This window comes from Lagopus muta, chromosome 1 (assembly GCF_023343835.1).
Source record: "Lagopus muta isolate bLagMut1 chromosome 1, bLagMut1 primary, whole genome shotgun sequence".
NCBI classification, from domain to species: domain Eukaryota; kingdom Metazoa; phylum Chordata; class Aves; order Galliformes; family Phasianidae; genus Lagopus; species Lagopus muta.
The window spans coordinates 72,185,848-72,207,968 of NC_064433.1; the positions used below are offsets into that span (position 1 = coordinate 72,185,848).

At 35.2% G+C, this 22,121-nt stretch overlaps 1 protein-coding gene across 10 annotated transcripts in view; it reads left to right on the forward strand.

Annotated features, from left to right (window-relative positions):
• The window catches only part of CCDC91 (coiled-coil domain containing 91), a 136,699-nt gene that overhangs the window by 75,538 nt on the left and 39,040 nt on the right, over nucleotides 1-22,121 (forward strand). For all 10 annotated transcript variants that reach the window (XR_007374699.1, XM_048934411.1, XM_048934414.1 and 7 more), the window contains 4 exons: nucleotides 1,324-1,431; nucleotides 11,986-12,078; nucleotides 12,258-12,326; nucleotides 13,769-13,945. Coding sequence is in view for 9 of the 10 variants with exons in the window: in XM_048934411.1 (XP_048790368.1) it covers nucleotides 1,324-1,431; nucleotides 11,986-12,078; nucleotides 12,258-12,326; nucleotides 13,769-13,945 (447 nt within the window). In the remaining variant the exon portion in view is untranslated. The remainder of the gene's footprint in view (nucleotides 1-1,323; nucleotides 1,432-11,985; nucleotides 12,079-12,257; nucleotides 12,327-13,768; nucleotides 13,946-22,121) is intronic.

The following is a 22,121-nucleotide window of genomic DNA, read 5'->3' on the forward strand; positions in this document are numbered from 1 at the left end:
ACTAATGTTGTTTTACACTTTAATCAAAATGTGTGTCAAGCATAATCAACCATTTTTTGCCTTTTAGATCTTTCTGAACTTTTGCTGAAAGGTACTGTGGTCTTACTGATATCCTGAAGAACATGATTTTGGCATCAAAGGCGAATCAGTAGAAATATGGATTATAAAAATTGTCAGGGTTTTTGAGGATAAAATGTTTTTATTGGTTTGGAGTTTCTTGCAAAAACTTTTCAAAATATCTTTCAAGTGTGTTTTGTATTCCATGATGTAAATATATCTGTAAAGTAAAAATCGTTTGAAAGATATACATTTTTTTCCTTTTTGTTTGTCTGCATTTGGGCCAAAGATCTGTTTTCTGTAGCACCTATGTCTTCTTTAATTTATGCATTAATTTCAGCTAAGTCTCTGTATTGACTGTCAGTTAGAAATAGCTTCCTTTAGTGTGTATAAGTACCCCAATGAATATTCAGAAAGTCATACTAATATTTTATAATATTAGGGGAAAAAAACTTGGGTAGCATATGAGTATATTCTGAGTAAAAATAAGGAAGTTAGAGTGTGGTTCTTTCAAATGATGATTTGCTTTTCCATATATGCAAAATGTTTTTAATTTTGCATTCTGTTGCTAGAAATTCTGTCGAGTTCAGTCAAGTGCACATGAATGTACATGCACACAGGTGCACACACACAGATTTCCTGATGTTATTATTTTTTTGTTAATGTCTTTGTACTTTGACTGACTTCCACTGCTACACATTTGAGTGTGTGTTTCCTGGGGGGTGTTCTTTTATGTTTAAAATTACACAAAATTTCCATCTGCTTTTATTTGATTTGTGGTTGCAAAGATCATGCTTGGCCCATGGAATCTTACACTGTGCCGAGAGGATGTGGAGTTCTGTCAGCCAGTGAAATATGTCTGGCTTTTTTTTTTTATTTTTCTTCAGCAGGTTTCATGTGCTTCTCTTCTTGTGTGGTCTCACTATTCTGAATATATTTAACAGAAATACTTGCCCTCTCTATCTTCTGTGTGCTGCCCTCTTTTAAGCAGCCTATGTATAAGAAATCTGAGATCCAAAAAAATTTCAGTCCTGACTGAAAACAAGGTAGTGTTACATAGAAAAGTACTTTAATAGTTGCACATTCCAAAATTTATAACAGCATTCTGCGTTCTGGTTATACAGAAGTACTAGTTGATGTGCAGTTAATAATATACATCCCTCTTTATATATATATGTGTGTGTATATTTATATGTACATATGCAGTGTATATACATATGTAGTGTATATATATATACATAATTTTCTTATATTTCTTTTTTGCAGTCATTGCTACAGTGTACTGTTCAACAGCAAGAAGCAGCTACTGAAAAACAGTATATACTAGCAATTGAAAAACATTCTTACAAATGTCAAGAGCTTCTTGATGCTCAGGTATGTATATGCATTTACAGAAACTTTTATGATTGTCTTTCAGTTTCAGCTCTTTTTTTTTTTTTTTTTTTTTTTTGAAAGAAGTGTGCCTTTTGGAGCAAAGAGGATGACCAGTCTTTCATTTTGCATCCTCAATGTAAGAGTAAACACAGTTACTCAAAAATGCTAAGTGCATGATAACTCTGCATCTGTTGTGTTTGAAAGTATTTTATAACATTTTAATCTCCTTAGAACAGATTCAAGAACAGCAAAAGTATTGTTCCTATAATCTGTTACATCTCAAACCAAAAGGCAGGGACAGAAATGTTCAAGTTCAAATTTATCTGGGGATCTAAGTGAGATAGGTGTTAATTGGTGTTGTTTTTTTTTTGTTTTTTGTTTTTTGTTTTTTTTTTGTTTTCAGTAGAATCCAACAACATAAGAGTTACAGTGTATATAAGACATAATGCCCTGTTCACAGTTCAAATAACGTCTGCATTTAATACAGCTAACTCTTGGATCTCTGAAGAGATTTTGTTCACAAACTTAAAAGTAACTTCATTCACCTGAGTCAAAGTTTGCCATCTTTATTTGTTATATATGACTGGAATTTTGAAGCCTAATCAAGCAGACAAAAGGGCAGAGAGTGCTCTGTGGTAGAACTTAATAAACTAGAATTTATTCTGACTATAAATTTGTTGAAAGAGTTCTGAAAAATGTTTACTGTATTTTTATTTGTTAATAGATCGATTCTTCAATATATATTTCTTTTACCATTTCCTTCTGTTCAAATGATTTTGTTCTAACACTTACTGAAGATTACTAAAATTACTAAGATTACTGAAATGATTACTTATGATTATACACCAAGTTGTTTACCATTCTATGTTATGGCATTGTGCATACATATTTATATGTAAAATTATGAGTATCCATATCACTTCAAAGAATTTGAAACACAACTTCTTTTTCTGTTTTCCTTTAATATTTTTGTCTTAAAAGCAATATTTGGCTTTCAAATTTTAAGGACACTTAATTCCCTCTTAAATTTTCTGCTGTTTTATTTCCAGTTCCATAAAGTCAAGGTTGTCTACCTTAGTGTATTGACTCTTAGGTTTTCTCCTAATTCTTTGCCTTAACCTCTCCTCCTTTAGTAAGGAAGAATGACTCTTGTTTGCTTTAAACCTGTCATTGTTTCAGTTTATTTCAGTTTCAGATTTTAAAGCTGTCTTTTATCAGAATGCCTGTAATGGAGATGCATGTTGTATGTCTGTAGAAGTACTGATAACTGCTGCTGATACTTGTATACTATTGTATGTTTCAGTCTAGAGGAAAATATGAAAGGTCTAGTTATATCTCAGTTTCCTCCTAGACAAATTCATCTTCAATTCTGACATGCAAGATTTTTCAACATACTGACTAGCTGGAGCTACTGTTATCATCACCTTCTCCAGGAGGAGCCATCAGCTCCTCAACAAAAACATCCTTGGTTCTGAATCTTCTTTCAGCAGTCTTTTTCTCTGCACTCCTCTTCCAGTTCTGTATCCATAGGACTTCAATTTTAAGACCTTGCTAAAATTGTAAGAAATTCTTTAGGGTAAAATACTCCTGCTATTTTCTGTTGTGGTCCTTCTTATGGGTGCCTTCTCCACATGTTCTAAAGTCAGAAAGTTCTGGTCTGTTTTATAGTTTAGTTTCATTTGCTTGAAATTTGTACATGTGTGTTACATAGTATTCTTTCTTCTCTCAGTCTGGAAAAGCCTCAGATTTTGGATATTAACATTTTCAAAACCTCCTGGGATAGTTTGCACTGTTGCTAAAAAATCTGCTTGAGTTAGTTTGATCAGTGCACTCTCCAACTGTACTAAACTGTCTTTCATTGAAGAGTCCATTTATATAGATGTTATGACTACCCATTGCTCTTGAAAAAACTACTTGAGATATGAGTTGTCAGCATCACGTACTATCCAATTACTGTCAACAGATGCTGGGTAGTTACGCATCTACCCTTTTTTTTAGTTCATTAATGTCAGTCACTTGTCTATAATATCCTTTATCACACGTTCCTTAGGTGTGGAAGTTAATGGTCCTCACTTTAAATCCCATGCTAGAATGTGTTGAAAGAAGCAGTTCCCTCAAATTCACTGATGAACACTGTGATGGGTGCTTCGTGAGGCACAGTCTCAAGTGTTGCTGTTTATTTTCCAAGGGAGCGTGCTCTCAGATCTACATATCAAGCAGCAAAGCAAGTATTTCCATGGCATTTTAAGATTTGTGATGGCATTGGTCAGCAAACAGGACAGTAAGAACTTATTTTTGCCAAAAAAGCAATCTGGTTAGATAATAAACATTTAGGAAAGCAGGACATGTCAGTTGTATACATATAGTGTTTGAAGATTACAGAGGAAATGTCATTGGCAAGCGTCAACTTTAAGTGGGAAAATCACAAATTTCGTGTTTTTCTGAAGCATGCATTTGATGTTGCCTCCTGAAAATGAATGCCAGTTTTGATCTTTTGTTTGCACTGGTGTTCTACAAAAATGAAAATCTTTATTAGTCTTTCAACTTTATTTGAATCTGCCCACTATCTCAAGCTAATTAAAAGGTAATTTTTTTCAGTCTCTTTGCATTGTTAATTTAGCTGAGATACTGTCAGTCTCAACAAAAAATCTTATTTGGATACTGCACTTGCTAATCCAAGTTTTCAGATCTTCCTTGGATTCGTGAAGTTTCAGATGAAAGCAGCTCTTTAGTGTGATTTTTTTCTCTCCAACTTTTGCTTACGTAACAGAATCTCCACTTCTTACTATGAATTAGTCATCTATTCTTGCCAATACTGTGTGATTTTTGCTATCCTCCATTAGTGAACATTTTGATTTTATAAAGGTTTTATTTTAGGAATCCATTTTGTCTTATTTTTCCTGGTGCAATGGAGCAATTGTGAATAACTCATACAGTGTGCAAAATGAATTGAATCACAAAACCAGAAGAGCTAGTTAACACTTTTCATTCATGTTTTTACTACGGTCTCTTATCTCTGTATTCTTAGGGCAGTTTGGGGACTATTTTAATAGTATTTATTACCACCTATGCACACTTTCTGAGAAAACTGTTTTTAATGTTAGGCAACTGAACAGCTTCTTATTCTATTTATAAGCAGTAATACACAGTTGCAGCAAAAAATTTGAAGCTTGATACTGTTGTCATGCATTAATAATAGCCTCCAGTGTGCATCAAGTTATTCAGATTATTCTGCACACTGCTGAACTGAGTATTAAGCTTAGTTGTTTTATTACCACTATTGTAGTTTTCCTTTGTATTGTATTGTTTTAACTTCTCTTTTTAGTAATGTTTTGCTGGTTTCTGAGATTCCTTTTAGAAACATTTTGCTGCTTTGTTAGCCACTTGGCCGACATACTGGCAAAAAAAGATACAGTTCAACCGTGGAATAATAGGTTATAATTTGAGGAAGTGGAAATATGTAACAGATGTTGGAATTTTTAGACAGATTTTCCACCTTGCACTGCCAAACGCTCAGATGCCACTGATAGTAAGGTCAATGTAAGAAGCTAGTTATGATTACCAGATCTTGACATTTGATTTGCACTTAGTTTAGCAGAAGTGAAGAAAAGTATAAAAGAATATGCAGGTAAATGTAGCTAGCCATTTTACAGGAGCAGAAAACTATTATTTTTTTTATAAGACTGCCTTTTTCCTCAGGATAATGTTTTGAATTGGTAGCAATACATGTTTTGCTAATTTTACGAAGTCCTTCTGTTATAGCTCTGTATTTTTGTCATCTCTCTCTCAAATGGAGATAAAGGGATTTTTCCCACAACGTGAGTTATTTCTTCTTACTGTTGGATTCCTTCATGAGATTGAAATAAAAGTAGTGGGCTAAGGTTTCTCGTTAAAATAGATGAACAAATTTTTGAGTCACTGAATTCTTAAAAAGCCCAGTCCATTAGGTTCTGATTTCTTCAGTGCTTGCTAACTGTTTCTGTAGATGATTTTTCCCAGGTTTAGAGGGCCAGGGGTTGTTCCATGTCATATGTAATGAAGGCAAAAAAGTTTTTGTTGTATTGGAGATGAGAGATTAAGTCTTATTATCACTGTGGGTTTTTTTATAACTCCTCACTAGAATGCAGTTTCATGAGATGAAAAATTCTGTTAGAATTCTTTTATGAGAAAAACTGGTCGTTCACTTGTAGTATAGCTTAGAAATACAGAAAATTATGCCTTAATATACTTAATATATTTTTCAGAATGATGTTATGAAAGGAAGATTCCAAGCATCATTTCATTACTGTGAGAATTTTTTTTCCATAAATTAGAAAAATATGTAAAGGTGCAGGTTTAGTTGACACGTTAGAAGGAAAGGGCACCATCCTGAGAAACCACAACAAACTCAAAAGGTGGGCCTGTATGCACCTAATGAGGTTCAGCATAACAAAGTACAAGGTGCTGCACTTGGGTTAGGGTAATCCCAAATACGTACAGACTGGGAGAAGAAATCCTTGAGAGTAGCTCTGCAGAGAAGGACTTGGGAGTCTTGGGGGGTGAAAAACTAAACATGAGCCAGCAGTGTGTGCTTACAGCTCTGAAGGCCAATGGTATCGTGGGCTCCATCAGAAGAAGGGTGGCCAGCAGGGGCAGGGAGGGGACTGTACCTCTCTACTCTGTCTTCAGGAGGCCCCATCTGGAGTACTGCGTCCAGGTCTGGAGCCCTCAGTACAGGAAAGATGTGGAGCTGCTGGAGAGTCCAGAGGAAGGCCACAAAGATGACCAGGGGACTGAAGCATGTTCCCTACGAAGACAGGCTGAAAAGAGCTGGGCTTGTTCAGCTTGGAGAAAAGAAAGCCGTGAGGAGTACTCACTGCAGCCTTCCAATATTGAAAAGGGGATTATAAAAAGGAGAGGTATCAACTTTTTACTCAGGCAGATAGTGACGGAACAGGGGGGAATGGCTTTAAGCTCAAGGAGGGAAGATATAGACTGGATGTCAGGGGAAAGTTCTTCCCTGAGTAGTGAGGTTCTGGAACAGGCTGGCCAGAGAGGCTGTGAATGCCCCATCCCTGTAGGTGTTCAAGACTACTTTGGATGGAGCCCTGGGCAACTTGTTCTTTTACCAGATCTGGAGGATGGTGGCTCTGCCTATAGCAGGGGAGTTGGAACTTGATGATCCTTGGGGTTTCTTCCAATTCAAGCCATTCTATGATTCTATGAATATAATTACATTCTGCAGGGTACAGCAAATAGCACAACCTTTTTGTTTCTCATAGTGTTTGCATAGTCACATTAACTTTGTGCTGTGATGTTGTTTTTCAGTGGTTACCTTCCATAATTGAATTGGTCAGGTTGGATACTCAGGAACAGTAGTAAGGTATTAGAACAGGCTGCCCTGGAAAGTGTTGGAGTTGCCATCCGTGGAGGTTTTCAAAAGAAGTAAACCTGGCACTTAGGTTTAATGAGCATGTTGGTCAGAGGTTGGACTAGATGATCTTAGAGGTCTTTTCCAACCTTAATGATTCTGTGATTCTATTTGGGCAAATCATGATGCACAGATCACCAAGTTCAGTGTAGATAAATTTGTTAGCTGCTATTCATAGTTTATGTAGTAGTAGTCAGTAAAATAACCAATCTGCAGAAGCATAAATTGGATTATACCAGTTATAGTAAAATAATTATAACATTGTTGGATGAAATCCTTTTCTCACATCTTTTTCCACAAAACTGTACAGGACTAAGAAAGGAACTGTTGACATTTTTAAAAAGCATTCCAGTAAAAGCGAGACACCCTATTTTCCATTTTTCTTTAAAGTTGCAATTTAGGATGAATGGGACTATGTAATGGTTATAGCTGTACTAAATTGGATTTAGTTATTAATTATTTTCATAGTAAAACAAGTCATGCCTGCTTTGGCAGGGAGGTTGGACTCAATGATCTCTAGAGGTCCCTTCCAACCCCTACAATTCTGTGATTCTGTGATTTCATTCATACAACATATTTATCATAATATATACTGTGTCACCCTTCAATAGATATATATTAAAGGAACGTGTCATGACTCTTCAGAAATGAATTTAACATATAAAAATAACAAAAATCCTTGACTCTTGCTGCCATGATTAAATCTGTTTACAATGTGTTCTGTGACTCACATTTCAGAAAAAAAAGATTTTTTAAATTTCTTTTTTACAGGAATCAAGAAAAACCACAGGACCTCTGTATTTATATTTGAATCTACATCAAACAATTTTCATTTGGAACCATTGCCTAGAAAACTTCTTTCAGGGTGGAAAATGTAACCTATTTTTGAATGCCTTTTGTTTTGAGTTGTTACTTTGCTTTAAGTTGCTGTCCTGACTGCTTTTTGGAGAATGGGGTAGAAGTGATAGTACATGTATCTATCCAGTTTGGAATATCACTTTTCAGAAATATAAGACTTTTCTTTTGTTGGAAAATGCTGTTACATGTTTTGTGGGCCTTCATGACCCACTACAGTTTTACTCTTCAGAATTTTTACACATCAGTATTTTGCACTCTGCACTCAATAACTCTCCAACCAAGGAATAAGAAGATGCAAACGATAGCTTTGTAAGAAAGTAGGACAGAAAGGTGACTAAGCTAGTTAGTTAGACAAAATGGTACGTGAATTTAAAATTTTAGAGCTGGCTCAGTATCTCTCCATAATATGCCAAATAGCTTACATGCATTATATGTATGTTTAGCCCAGCAAACTTAGACGGTTAGAAACAGTGTGTTTCAATATGCAACAATCTTGTATATTCTACTAATAGGGACTAATTCACCCACTATATTCCTACCTTCAGATAATATGTAGCTGTACCTTCATCAATTTCTATTTCTGCAATTTAGTCGGAGAATTGATATGGTATTTTTCTAGAATAATGGATAATTAGATTGAAAATTCAGGCATATTTAGACTTCTTTTTTCCTATTTTCTGATCCGCGAATTGTTGATAAAGAAAAACCTTACCTCAGGTTCCAATTAAAAAGCTTTATAGGCAGTCTTACAGTCTAGACAGGTTAGGTACTTTTTCCAAACATGAGACTCCATAAATAAGTATCCATCATAATTTTCTTAGAAAAATTGGAATAGAAATGGTTGCTTTTGTATGGATACTATTTCCAATGAACTCATTAGCCCACTGACAGGAAACTGATGACTGTTACTTGAACAGTTTTATTAATTTGTTGTTGTTGTTGTTGGAGAATGGACAGTTAACAAGTACAATTACCATGAGGTCACAAACTTGACAAGCAGATTATACTTAAAAGAAAGTTACTTTTTCAATGCCTGGAAATCCATAGATTGTATAGATAGTTCATATCAGTGCCTTACCTTTCTGTGCTCTTTCTTTATTCCTCTAATTGTAAAATGTCATTACCTGTGGAAAGAAGGAAATGTTAAATGAGAGAAGTGGGTTATGAGACAGGTTTGCTTAGCTATAGGCATTTAAGTCTGTGATCTTTCAAACACTGATGGTCTTTATAGATAACAAGACTTTGCTGTAGTTGAACAAAGCTGTACAAGCCCCGTAAACAAATGCAGAACATTCTATTACTTCTAGTTAGTCAAAAAATACAAGAGTGTGTAAAGGCTCTCAACAGAAGAAGTTTTAGGTTGGATATCAGGGGAAGTTCTTTACCAAGATAAAGTGGTGAGGTGCTGGAATAGGCTGCCCAGAGAGGTTGTGTATGAAGATACATTTCAGTAAAAAAAAGTAAATAAAAATCTAGTTGTCCAAATAAAAATTTTGAGGCCAAGTAAGCAATTATTCAAAATGTTTCTGCAGTACAAGAGAATTTGCTTTTCTGGGTTGCATGGGTAGGTGTTGCAACATTTGTGATAGTATATGAACTGCTGGAAATTGAGATGTGAAGGTAACTGTTTATGGAAGGATTAATCCACATGAATAAAAATGTACATTGTAATAGGAAAGGACTGCCAAGCTATTCAAAAAAGTTTATAATCTCAATCAAATTATAATCTTCATACTCCCTCAAGATACAGGGAAGCTTTGTAATGAAAAGAAGTTGTAACGAAATATGCCAGAAGTCATTAGCTTATAGCATTCTAGATGTACTTAGAAATAGTTCATTTTAACATCTTGAAAAATCATGAGTGTGTATTTATACACATACAGTTCTTAAAAAATTTCTGTGGATTCCACAAAATACAAAATGCGACACCATGTAGATTTTCTAATGTATCATGGAAATACGAGAATCTAAACCAAATTAAAGTGATCATACTTGAAATGACAGTAACAGCAGACTTCATGTTTTTTGTAACCTTACTCAATAGGCAACTTGTTTTGTGCTCATTGGTGAGCAAAAGCAGTGGCTGTCTGGTGTAACTTTTTCATATTTTGTTGCAGTTGTTTATCTTTTGTTGCAGCAATGGAGTTTTTTTGTTTGTTTGTTTTTTGTTTTTTTTTCTGCAGAACTTTATTAAATAGTAGAACATTTGAAATTTTCGTATAATACAAATTAGTCAATCCCAATTTTTGTATTTTCAGGATTGCAGTCTACTATAGTACTTCTAAAAAAGTAAAATGCTATGTAAGTGAGGTTACTGTTGTACATAAGGCTGTAATAATGAATGTCTCTACTCCATTGCTAGGATAAAAGATATAAGTTGTTTCCATGGTCCATACAGATGTGTTCTGTTTTGTATCAGTGCAAATCTCTATATTGTTTCAGGACTTGGGATGAGCCTGTATGTTTTGTTGGCAAAATTTACTTAACGTTATTTTATTAAGTAACCTACACGTCTTCTATTCTATTCTACAAATACAATAATTTTTTTCCACAAATAGTGTTGCATTTTGGAAATGTATTTCCAACTGTTGTTAGAGATACTTCTAACTAAACAATAATAAAATTCATGAAAGATCAATGGCAGTTTTTTGGAAATGCTGATGAAAGGATTGTTTGTGTTTGTGTAAAAGTGCTGAAGTGTGCAAAATGTTGCGCTTTTTATGTTTACATTTTAAGGTTATAATATATCAACTCCATATCTAACAAAGTATACTGATTTGCTAATAATTGTCAATAAGCAATAATAATCTACCTTCACATTTTTTAGCTTTGGAGAACAACTTAGTTCTTGCAAACAAAACCCCTATATTTCAGATGCTTAAAATCATAGAATCTTAGCATCATATGGTTGGAAAGAACCTACAAGATCACCTAGTCCAACCGTCCTCCCATTACCATTGCTACCATAAGCTACTAAACCATATCTCGTAGCTCCTCATCCAGATGCCTCTTGTACACTTCAAGGGACAGCAACTCCACCACCTCCCTGGGCAGGCCGTTCTAGTGCCTGACCACCCTCTCAGAGAGAATGTTTTTCCTTAATTCTGATCTAAATCTCCTCTGGCACAACTTGTGGCCGTTTTCTCGGATCCAATTTGTTGCCTGGGAGAAGAGGCCAAACTCCTCCTCATCCCAACTTCCCTTCAGGAAGTTGTAGAGTGCAATAAAGTCTCCCTTGATCCTCCTCTTCTCCAGACTAAACAATCCCAGCTCCCTCAGCTGCTCTTCGTAAGACTTGTGCTCCAGACCCCTCACCAGTTTCTTTGCCCTTCTCTGGACATGTTCCAGGGTCTCAATGTCTTGTAGTGAGAGGCCCAAAACTGAACATAATATTCAAGGTGCAGTCTTCACTTCTCAAGAAGTCCGAGGTAGTAGTTTTGTTGACCCCTCTCCTGACTTCACAAAGAATCAAGAACTCTACCATTTCATGGTTGCTCTGCCCAAGGCAGCTCTTGACCTCCCCATCTCCCGCCAATCCTCTGTGAAGAGCAGGACTGTGACCTGCTAGAGCAGGGCACCTCCCCTGGGAGGCTCTCTTACCAGCTGCATCAGGAAATTGCCTTCCAGGCACACTAGAAATCTCCTAGACTGCTTATTCTGTACTGTATTGCATTTCCAGCATATATCAGGAAAGTTGGAAGTTCTCCATGAGAACAAGGGCTAGTGATCTCACTACTTCTGTCAGCTACTCATAGAATGCCTCATCCATCTCTTCATCCTCATTAGGCAATCTATAGCAGTCCTCTTCCAGAATGTCAGCCTTGTTGGCTGCCCCTCTGATCCTTACCCGTATAGAGTCAACCTTATCATTCCCAGTTCCACGCTCAACATCAAAACACTAACATAGAGAGCTGTGCCACCAGCACAGCAAATACAATTTATGCAGTTGTTTAAAAGAACTATTTAAAATGTATGATTATTTGTATTATTGTTATAAATTTTATAAGAAATATTGCTATATATAGTGTTCTTTTCAACTTCTTTTCTAGTATAGTTCAGAATGAGAGGAAATATCAGATAATCGGGAATTAAAGCATTTCTTCTTATTGTTTGTTTCTGTTGTCAGTGAATTAGTTAAAGATGCATTGTATATTTCCTTTAACCAAATCTAAATTTTGAGTTGCTTTATAAGCAGCCAACAACCCTACGTCTCTTGGATGAGTTGTTTTTGTCTGGTTTTTTTTGCAAACTGCTGTTAAAATAATATAAGTATTTTCTCCCAATAGCATCAGAGGCTTCTTGACATTTTAGAAGCAGAGAAGGCAGTCTTGTCAGAAAAGATAGAAGAAGCTCTGATGCAACAGTCACAGAAACATAAGGTATTGCTTTTATTTATAAAAGAAAAATGATTCCAGTGCACACTATAGATTTCATAGGCAATGATTCTGTCACAATTATTGACAGGAAAATGGATTTTTCCTTTTCAGCAGTTGACTGGAATTATTTTTAGCCACTCCTCTATTGAATATTGTTGTTGAATTTTTCATGATATTTACAGGAAGTGCTGGACAAATGTTTGGATGAAGAAAGGAAAAGAAGTAAGGAGGCTATTGCAGCTGCTGCAAAGGTATCTCTTGCTTAGCAACTCATTTCATAACCAAATTTGTCAAATGTTATATTCTCATCTGTGTTTAAAGGAAAGTCTGAGCATAGAAATAAGCAAATTAATAGATCTATTTTATTGTTTGTTTTCATAGAGATAGTCTGTGTAAGCTGTCTTCTATTTAAGCTAACTTCTGAACTAGTTTATTACAAGAAATTCGAAAATTGCAGTTCAGTTGTTGATGTTACCTGAATGTGTTTCTATTGTCTTTCAATTAGCACCAGTATCTCTCAACTTGAAGAGCTGGGTGGCAAGGTCAATTGATCTTAAGACAGTTAGCATTGTATCTTACTTAATTTTTGCTAAAAATGGTGATTTGCACTGAGGACAGGACAGTGAAATCATGTGAAAATACAAACATTTCAACAAACTGTAGGTAATTTCTAATTCTGGTACAGAATGCAGTACAACATTTCAGATGCTTGTAATGATCTGAGAAAACTAGTAAAAAAAACTAGTAGAAAAAACTAGAAAAAACAGGTTTATTTTTAAATAAATGAATTTGAGGAACCCAATATTTATGGCCTTTTGTAATTTTTTTTTTTTTTTTTTACTTGTTGCAGTATTATCATCAAGGATACTGCACTGACTTATAAGCTTATTAAAATAAGGAGGAGTGAGCTGCTAGCCAGTGTTTGTTTTGAACTTCAGCATGACATTGTTTGTAGATGTTGTGTAATGATAGATCGTCTTGCTGATAAATATATTTGTGGATGGTTCAGCTCATATAGATCTGTGCATTGTCCCTTTTACTTCAAATTCAGTGTGTTTCTTCTGATGATTTCATGTAATGGTTGAATTTTTTTATTAAAATTCAAAAAAGATGGAATTAAACTGCTTTTAGTATGTGCAGCTAAAGAGTTTGGGGATGGAAGACACATTTGTTTTAAGTATGCATTGGCTACTTTGCCAAAGGTAGTGTTTATACTGTTCTTGGACTTCATTAAATTCTTGAAGATTAGAGCCTCCCATAGGAAGTCCCACAATCATAGAATCATAGAATGCTTTGGGATGGAAGGGACCTCAAAGATCATCTAGTTCCAGCTCCCATGCCATCACCAGGGATGATGTGGTGTGTGAATAAATATCACCAACACTTATGTGGTTTCTGCTCCATGTTATTTTTTTTTGTGATCACAGAATGCAAGCTAATTATGATATGGTATACCCAAATGGACATTTAAGATCTTTGCTTCCAGCTTTTTAATTCTTTAACAGTTAAGTTATTGTCCTGTGGTAGTACAAGATTGGTAGCACTTTAAGATGGATTGAAGTTTATAATTCAGAAGTAAAAATATTTTTCTCGTATCCTGTTAGCTCACTGATCTCATTAGGAAGAGTAAAATGTGTTCTTACAGCACTCACACTGGCTATTTTCCTCATTTACTTTTTGATTTGTTTTGAAGGCTGAAAAAGAAATAGTACAGGAGGTTGTTCTGAAAGCTGTAGAGGAGGAAAGGAGAAATATGGAAAAGATTCATGAAGAAGAAAGAAATATGTGGAAAGCAGAACATGAGAGACATAACAAGAAGATTGCCCAAGCTGTTTGGGAAGCAGCGCAAGAGCAAAGAAAACATAATGAAGTTAGTATATTTTATTCTTCTATGGACTTGCTTTGTTTGTTTTATATTTAATTTTTAAGATCTTTCTAATTATGATAGATTTTCTTATGATACGTTGTTTTTCACTGCTTGTTGATATGCACTGCATTTGTAAGTTATTTCCATTTAGACTGGAAAGAATTTGGCAGTTTCAGAACATAGCTCCTGTGACTTTTTGAGGCATGTGTATTGAAATGAGGTAATTGTGCACTGTAAATGCCTGGTTTTCTTCACTAACTTCCAAAAGAGCCCAAGAGAAATTGTTGAGATAGTGGCATTATGTTGTACATTATTTATGCAACTTTTTCCTTTTTATACCTATGGAAGAAAAGTTACATTTATTCCTTTTTATGCTGGAATTCCATTGTCTCTCTTAGTAAAAGGATGCTTTACTAAGATAAAATATACAGTAGGTACAAAATAAAGAGGATTATTAAAATCAGAAACCTAAAACATTAACAAACCAATGTTTTTAGAGTTACATCTTAGACAAATGCTTCTGTAGGGATAGTTGTATTTAATAAGGGGAACATTCCCAGCACAGTACTTAACAAGACAGTAGGGATCTCAAATTAAGTAGCTCTTCCAAAAGTTCAATTTTGTAGTCTCTACTGGTCAAAATATCTGAAGGAACAGTCTGTTCCTTCCTTTTGTTGGTAGCCTAGTTGTTTAAAATTCTTTGCACTATGAGTTTCAAGATGTATTTCATTCAAATGTTGGAATTTTATGTTGCTGTTTTTTTTAACACGCTGAACAATAAAAAAAGAAAAAGAAAAAAAAAACAACTACACAGCTTTAAAATTTAAAGAATAGGATAAAATATCATATATGTTTAAAACCCATCTCCTTGCAAACAGATGCCATTACCCTTTCCAGTGTTTAAAAGAAATATTCATCTCACAGCTAACCAAATTTACGAAGTTATTTTTTGATGCAAACCCATTATTATAATCTGCATCTGTTTTGTGTACATTTCTAAATGTAAATTAGAAGTTGTGTAAATTTCTAAACAAAATCATTTTGTTTTGTATGTAGCAGGCTTAATTTTCTTGAATTTAAAGATATCAACTGATAGGATGTCAGTTTTCAAAGTAGTAATTTTACTGTGATGAGCATTGCTATGATAAATTTTTCATGATCAAAGGATAATCCAGTGACTTCAAAGCTAAATTTAAGCTAAGAACACTACTCGAGGTTTAGCTACAGTAGAAATCTTTTAGACTACCCTGAATGACTATTGGTACCAGTGGTACAGAGGAGCTATTAACAGCAGAAAGAACAATAACGTAGTTGCGTACTACAGTGAAGGAAGATGATAGTTTTATACCATGTGGAACATGAAGAGATTAGTAGCAGGAATGTATGTGTCATTAAATTAATGTGCAGTTTAGTGATATTCCTAAGGCAGATAGTTCTGTCCTTCTGTGGAAACCTGTGCGTCTTGGACAAAGTGTGCTGTCTGTCAAATGAGAAGATAAAGGTTGGTTTTGTGTTTTAAACATTCGTCAGGGAATGGGTCTCATAGTTGAGTGTATGAGGTCAGGCAGGATTCTATTCTTATGTACTTGGGTTGCACATAAAATATATTCAAGTGACTCAAGGTAGGTGTTTTTTTTTCCTGGAACATACTACTGGAGTTTCTTATTACTTTGAAAATAATCACGGGCAACATAATATTAGTAGTTTAGTATTGATTAATATATTTTCAGACAAAATCTTAAATACTGAGATGTCAGTGCTTTTCCAAGGAAGAAATTCAGGACTTCAAGAGGACTTTTCAGCTTGGGATGCTAGCTAATCAAGCAGTTGATTATGTTAGATTATTCAGTTATATACTGCAATGCTGAGTAGTACTCTGTTATCGGAGAATGTTGTTAGTACTTCTCCCATACATTTCTTGCTTTTGATCTAGTTATGGAGCATTCATTAATTCTTTTCTCTAATACTGAATAGCTCTGACAACTTTGATGTTAAGAGGAAGAATTTATCTGACAGTAAATTATGATTTCTCGTTTGAATTAGGCTCCTTTTTTCAAATATTTAATTTCTTTTCACTTAAGTAAAATGCAGATTTTTCTTGAGATTTCTAGAGTTCTCTCATATAAATATGTATAACATATTTGATGTTTTTCTTTTTGCAAGAATGCAAGTTCTTTGGGAAGGATGGACTTTCATATGGAATGCTTTTCTTTGCATAAATTTTCATTTTTTATTTCTACTATGAAGTCACTTACTTCCGTAAGCCTCTTATAAACGTTCTACAGCTACTAAAATTTTCTCAATCTGGCAACAAAGAAAGCCGTATAAAGCTGATAAGCCCAATTGGAAGTTATCAGAAATGACTTTGATTTAGAGCTGAAAAATAGTTGGAACTACTATCAAGCAGTTTGTCAGTTGACAGTGGTTTTATAGGGCCTTTTACTTAGTTTCTTATTTGCAATTTTTCTTTAAGATTTTTCTTGCAAAAGGTATAAAAACTATTCACTTACCTGCAGTTGTTGTTCAGACAGCATAGTCAACATGTCAAGTCAGCCCTGTAATGGCCATTAGACATAGTCTAATATTTTGGACAACTAAATGTAAAATTGTGGTAACATAATGCCTCTTTTAATTCCTCATATCTTGTTGTATAATTCTTTATGCTTCTTGCTTCAGAATTGTCATTTGATAATATTATTATGTTTAGCACCAAGTAATGAAACAAGTGTGGATGCATGTAAGTGAACACGCAAAATATCTTTTAGTGTCAGGCATATAAAAACAGCACTACAGGGAGTACTGTTATTACAGTAGAACTAACTTTTAAACCAACACGTAAGTTTGGAACTTAATACTAAGAAAGAGAAGCCTTGTTCTCAACAAAACTCTCTATCCTTTTCAAATTCTCACAAACAGGAAAAATATGTGTTTGAGATAGAAACAATATTTTTATGTTTAAAATTGTCTTTCTTTTACCTCATTAGTAATTTTGTCATAGAAACTTAGATTACAATTGAATTTTACCATGCTGCAAATTAATTTTAAGAGATTGATTTTAATGATTTGAACAACAAAGTATTATGTCAAGTATAGTATTAAATAGGAGCAATTTTCCTTTGCTAATGCTATACGTCTGCAAAACTGAAAGACTGGAAAGGGTCATGTACACTACTGCAAATAGTTGAGGCAGAATGTCTTGCAGTCATGAAACACATAGGTAAATCTAGCAAAGAAGAATGAAAAAGTCTGAACATATGCTAAATTTTATGATCTTCTTTGAGATGAAGTTCCACTTTATAATCTGTGATTGAATTATAACCACCATGATTAACCCATTATCAATATTAAAAATATTGTTAACAAATATGCAAAGTAAAGATAAACTGACAGTGAAAATAATCCTAAAAAATTCTGAGTTAAAGCTTCCTTTTTTAAAAGTAATTAAAACAAGAAGATATCATAAATATGACGCTTAGATGGGGGAGAATAAGCTCTCCTTGAAGTAAGCAAGCTTTTAATTAAAGAAAATGTACATTTGCAAAGTAACTACGTAATCTTTTTGCAGCACATTGAAAAGTTATTATAGGTGAGGATGTTTACCCTGCTAGATGTAGACTGGCATGTCTCCAGCATTTTATCTTTTATTTTGGTATACTCGATTGGTTTTTTTTCAGTAGCAACTTCCCTGCAAAGAGGATTTAATAGGCCAAGTAGTCCTCAATGTTGTGTGGAATGATTCAAATAGAAAATTATCCCACTAGAATATTTTATCTACAGGTTTTTTGTGTGTGTTTTTTTTTGTTTTGTTTTTTTTTTTTATTTAGCAGAGGTTGCCCAGTGCATACAGAGATCTATAAACTTAGCTGAAGCTGAACCCTTCCATATAGAACTCAAAATGGCATTTAAGCACCTAGTATAAATGTAAGTGGAAAAGACAATGAACAGTGCTTTCTGCTGTTAAGGATTATTTTCTTCCCTCTTTTACTCTTTGGAAAAAAAAGTAAATCTGGGTAATAGAAAAGAGTGAAAAATTGGGGATATAGGGCAAATTGAGCAATAAAAATTTCAATAAAATAGAAATAACTGAACAGTAGGTCACTCCAAAAGTAATGCCTCCTGTTTATTGCCACAGAACTTAAAAGCACAATAACAGAATTTGATAGAGCAAATTCTCTGCTACAAAACACTATTTTTCAACATAGTCACCACCATTATCTATGCTTTTATGTCGGTGATGAACAAGAATCTGTGTGCTGCACCCATAAGAATCTGCACCTGTGGAAGTGACCCACTGTCACTGTCACCACTGCTGAAACACCACCCACCACCTCACTGTACTCACTGTTTGGTCTCCATAACCATTCAGCAAGTGTTGATAAATGTCAGAGAGTGCCATTTTTTCCACATGGAGGAATTCAGTTACAAACCTTTGCTTCATATGTACTTCCACATTAGACTTCATACTGTCAGACTGACCTCTGCTTTTATCTCTCACATGACAACAATATGTAATGGAATAGTGGTGGGAAAGTCCAACCTCTGTTGTCATACCACTAACATCTGCCTCTGGTGTCATGGGCTAGCATAATAAGATAGGAGGCATTACTTTTGGAGCAAGCCTCATATAGTTACTAGTCAATGCAAAGTAGATATACCATTAGCTAGAGCAAACATAACACTATAATGCAGAGAGATGTATGTAGCTATTTTAGCTCTCTGCATGCAGTGTTATAATTTCACAAAACTAAATACTTATTTTTTATTTTCTTTTCCATCCCATTTATGTAATTAAGACATCAAAGACAATTTATGCCTGACAATTTTAGTTTTAAAAAAAAATCTTTAAAATTGAAATGATAGCAAGCATCTGAAGAGTGAGCCCCGGATTTTCAGTTCTATGCCGTAACTTGAAGGCTTGTATTTAAAGTATCATATAGAATCTACTGCATTTTATCCTGATTCTCAGGGGAAAAGGAGCCTGAATTCATAATTGCCATAATCCACATGTGCTTTATGCAAGACTCTAAAGAAGACTGCAAATAATTAGAGGAAAAAAAACAACAACCCAAAGCTATTTTACTAAAAGAACTAACAAAAAATCTGTTCTTCTTGGACAGGAGCAGAAGCACTAAGGCAAAATTATGTCCAATGGGTAAATTGTAGAAAAACTGAGGCTGTAATGTTGCATTCTGCAAATCCACAACTAGGGTATGCAAGATGTAACAAGATAAATAAAGAAAAAGTACTTTTGCAAGAAAAGTTAACTAAAAGGCTTATGAGGGGAAAAAAAAAAAAAAAAAAAAAAAAAAAAAAAAAGAGCTTCCTAGTAGTCTTTGCTGAGTAAGTCTCCAGAAATTCAATACAGTTCTAGTATCCTCATGCACCGGAGGGCTTATATCTTATAGCTATTACATGCAGAACTGTTATTTCTGGTTTATCATCTTGGAATGACTAATATAATTGTAACAGAAAACATCTAAATGGCTTAAAAAACTTGATTAATTAAAATTATTTGGCATTGTATGGGTTTCAAAGTGTTTTTAATGTTTTGTAGCGAGTTTAAAAATACTAGATGTAATTTCTCAGAAGTATGAAGTCTAGAACATAGTGCTTAATTCTGAAAAATTAATGGCTGCTTACCTGATATGTTATTAAAACTTCCTAAGTATTCTTAAAGGGAGTTACAGAATCACAGAATCACACAGAAACACCAAGTTTGGAAAAGACCTACAAGATCATCCAGTCCAACCATCCACCTATCACCAATAGTTCTCCCTAAACCATGTCCCTCAACACAAAATCCAAATGTTCCTTGAACGCCTCCAGGGTTGGTGACTCCACCACCTCCCTGGGCAGCCCATTCCACTGCCTGACCACCCTTTCTGAAAAGTAGTATTTCCTAACATCTAGCCTAAATCTCCCCTGGTGCAGCTTGAAGCCATTCCCTCTAGTTCTATCACTAGTTACATGAGAGAAGAGGCCGACCCCCAGCTCACTACAACCTCCCAATGAGGTCTCCCCTGAGCCTCCTCTTCCCCAGACTGAACAATCTCAGCTCCTTCAGCCTCTCCTCATAAGCCCTGTGCTCCAGACCCCTCACCAGCTTTGTAGCCCTTCTTTGAACCCGCTCCAGGTTCTCAATGTCTTTCTTGCAGTGAGGGGCCCAAAACTGGATACAGTACTCGAGGTGCGGCCTCACCAGAGCTGAGTACAGGGGGACAATCTCTTCCCTGCTCCTGCTGGCAACACCGTTCCTGATGCAAGACGGGATGCCATTGGCCTTGTTGGCCACCCAGGCACACTGCTGGCTCATGTTCAATCAAGCATCAATCAATACCCCCAGGTCCATTTCCTCTACAGGAGTTCTTACAGTATGCTTAAGGGAGTTCTTAGCTTTGGCAAGTCAGAATCAATTTTGTGTTTGTGAAATTAAGGATTTCCACACCCAGTCTTTTATAAATGAAAACATGGAGGTGCTGGAACCATACTTACAGAACTAGCTTACTTTTCTACTGCTACCTGTTAAATTTTAGTTGAAAATTGTTTTCTGCCTAAATATTTTTTCCTCATTGCTCTGCATTTGGGAAGGGTGGAAAAAAGTAATAAACTGTTTTGCCTATGTGAGTTATTTCCCACTCTGGTTTTTCTTTTTAAATCAGTTTAATTAGCTGTAGAATGCTCTTTTCTTAGCTGTGTAATCTTAAAAACAATAATCACAAACAAATAAATAGATGACATGGAGTCAAGAGTTTTATAATAAATATTTTGAAGAAAATATTTGGTGATTATGTATTTATTGTCAAGGCATTTTTGTGTATAGATTCATTAATACATCTTTTGTAAGTGTCAAACCTACAGGATTTTTTTCATTGGCACCACCAATTTTTAAATACAGTTGTTATCCAATTATCTGAAGTTTGCATCTTGTTTCCCTGCAATTGTGATAGTTTCACCCTGTTGGACAGCTAAAATCCAACACACCCCTATCTCACTCCCTTTCTTCAAAAGATGAAGTGGAAAAAATACGATGAAAAGGTGTTCAAGGTTTGAGATAAGGAAAGAGATATCACTCACCAATTAATGTCACATCTCACATCTCACCTAGTGAGGTGTGCAGGCTCCTTTCCATGTAGATCTGGCCCAAGGCATATTCCTACAGGGATTCTCCATGGCCTGCAGTTTCCTTTAGTCCACATCCACTGCTGCACCACGTGCTCCTCTATTGCTACCCCATGCAGAAATATGCTCCATTTGGTGCCTATCAGCTGCAGAGTGATAGCTTCTCAATGGGCTGCAGAAGAGCTGTTCCATGCCCGAAGCACGTCCTGCCCTCCTTCTGCACTGGCTGTGTCTGCAGGGCTTTTTGTCTTACATTTCTTATTCCTCTCTACCAGCTACCCTTGCACAGCAGATTTCCTCTTTCTTAAATCTCCTATCCCAGAGTCACACTCAGTGTTGCTCATGGCTCAGCTCTGGTCAGCGCTGAGTCCCTGTTGAAGCTGGAGCTGGCTGTTGATCGAACACGGGGCAGTTGCTGGGCTTTGCTCACAGAGGCCACCCTTGCAGTCCCACAGCTATGCTAAGCCTTGCCACCTAAGCCAAATACACTGACAAAACAGCCAATCTGGTAACTTAGTCAATGGGAATGAGAACCTCTGTGTTGTGCAGTTGATTGTCAGTTATTTTCTGTGATATTTGGTGCTTATGCTTCTTCTGTATGACTGGGAACTGTTTTCTTCCCAGGTTTAGGTAGCTGCTCTGTGCTGTCTCTTGGCTTGTATTTAATTTGGAAGCCTAAGGTACTTTTTGGTACGTGCTTGCTTTGAGCATTTTTTTCTGTCTATATTAAAAACGTATCTCTATTTGGTACCACCTTTTGAATGCATCACTATCACTTTAAACTCAGTAAATATTTTAATGTTTTCTTTCTGATTATCCAAATACTAATTATTACCTTCAATATGCACATTGTTGCTTGTTTTTCTGGACTGTATATTGGTTTTGTTTGAGATCTGATTTTAAATATAATTGTTTAGATGTTGCTGGTCATTTATGCAGCAGATCTGCAATATATGACATTTCTAGCCACATAGATACAATCTTTATTCCTTTAATATTACATCTTTATTTTCCCTGACTCAATTGTTGTTTGCAGATTTAGAGTACTACTTTAAAGGCC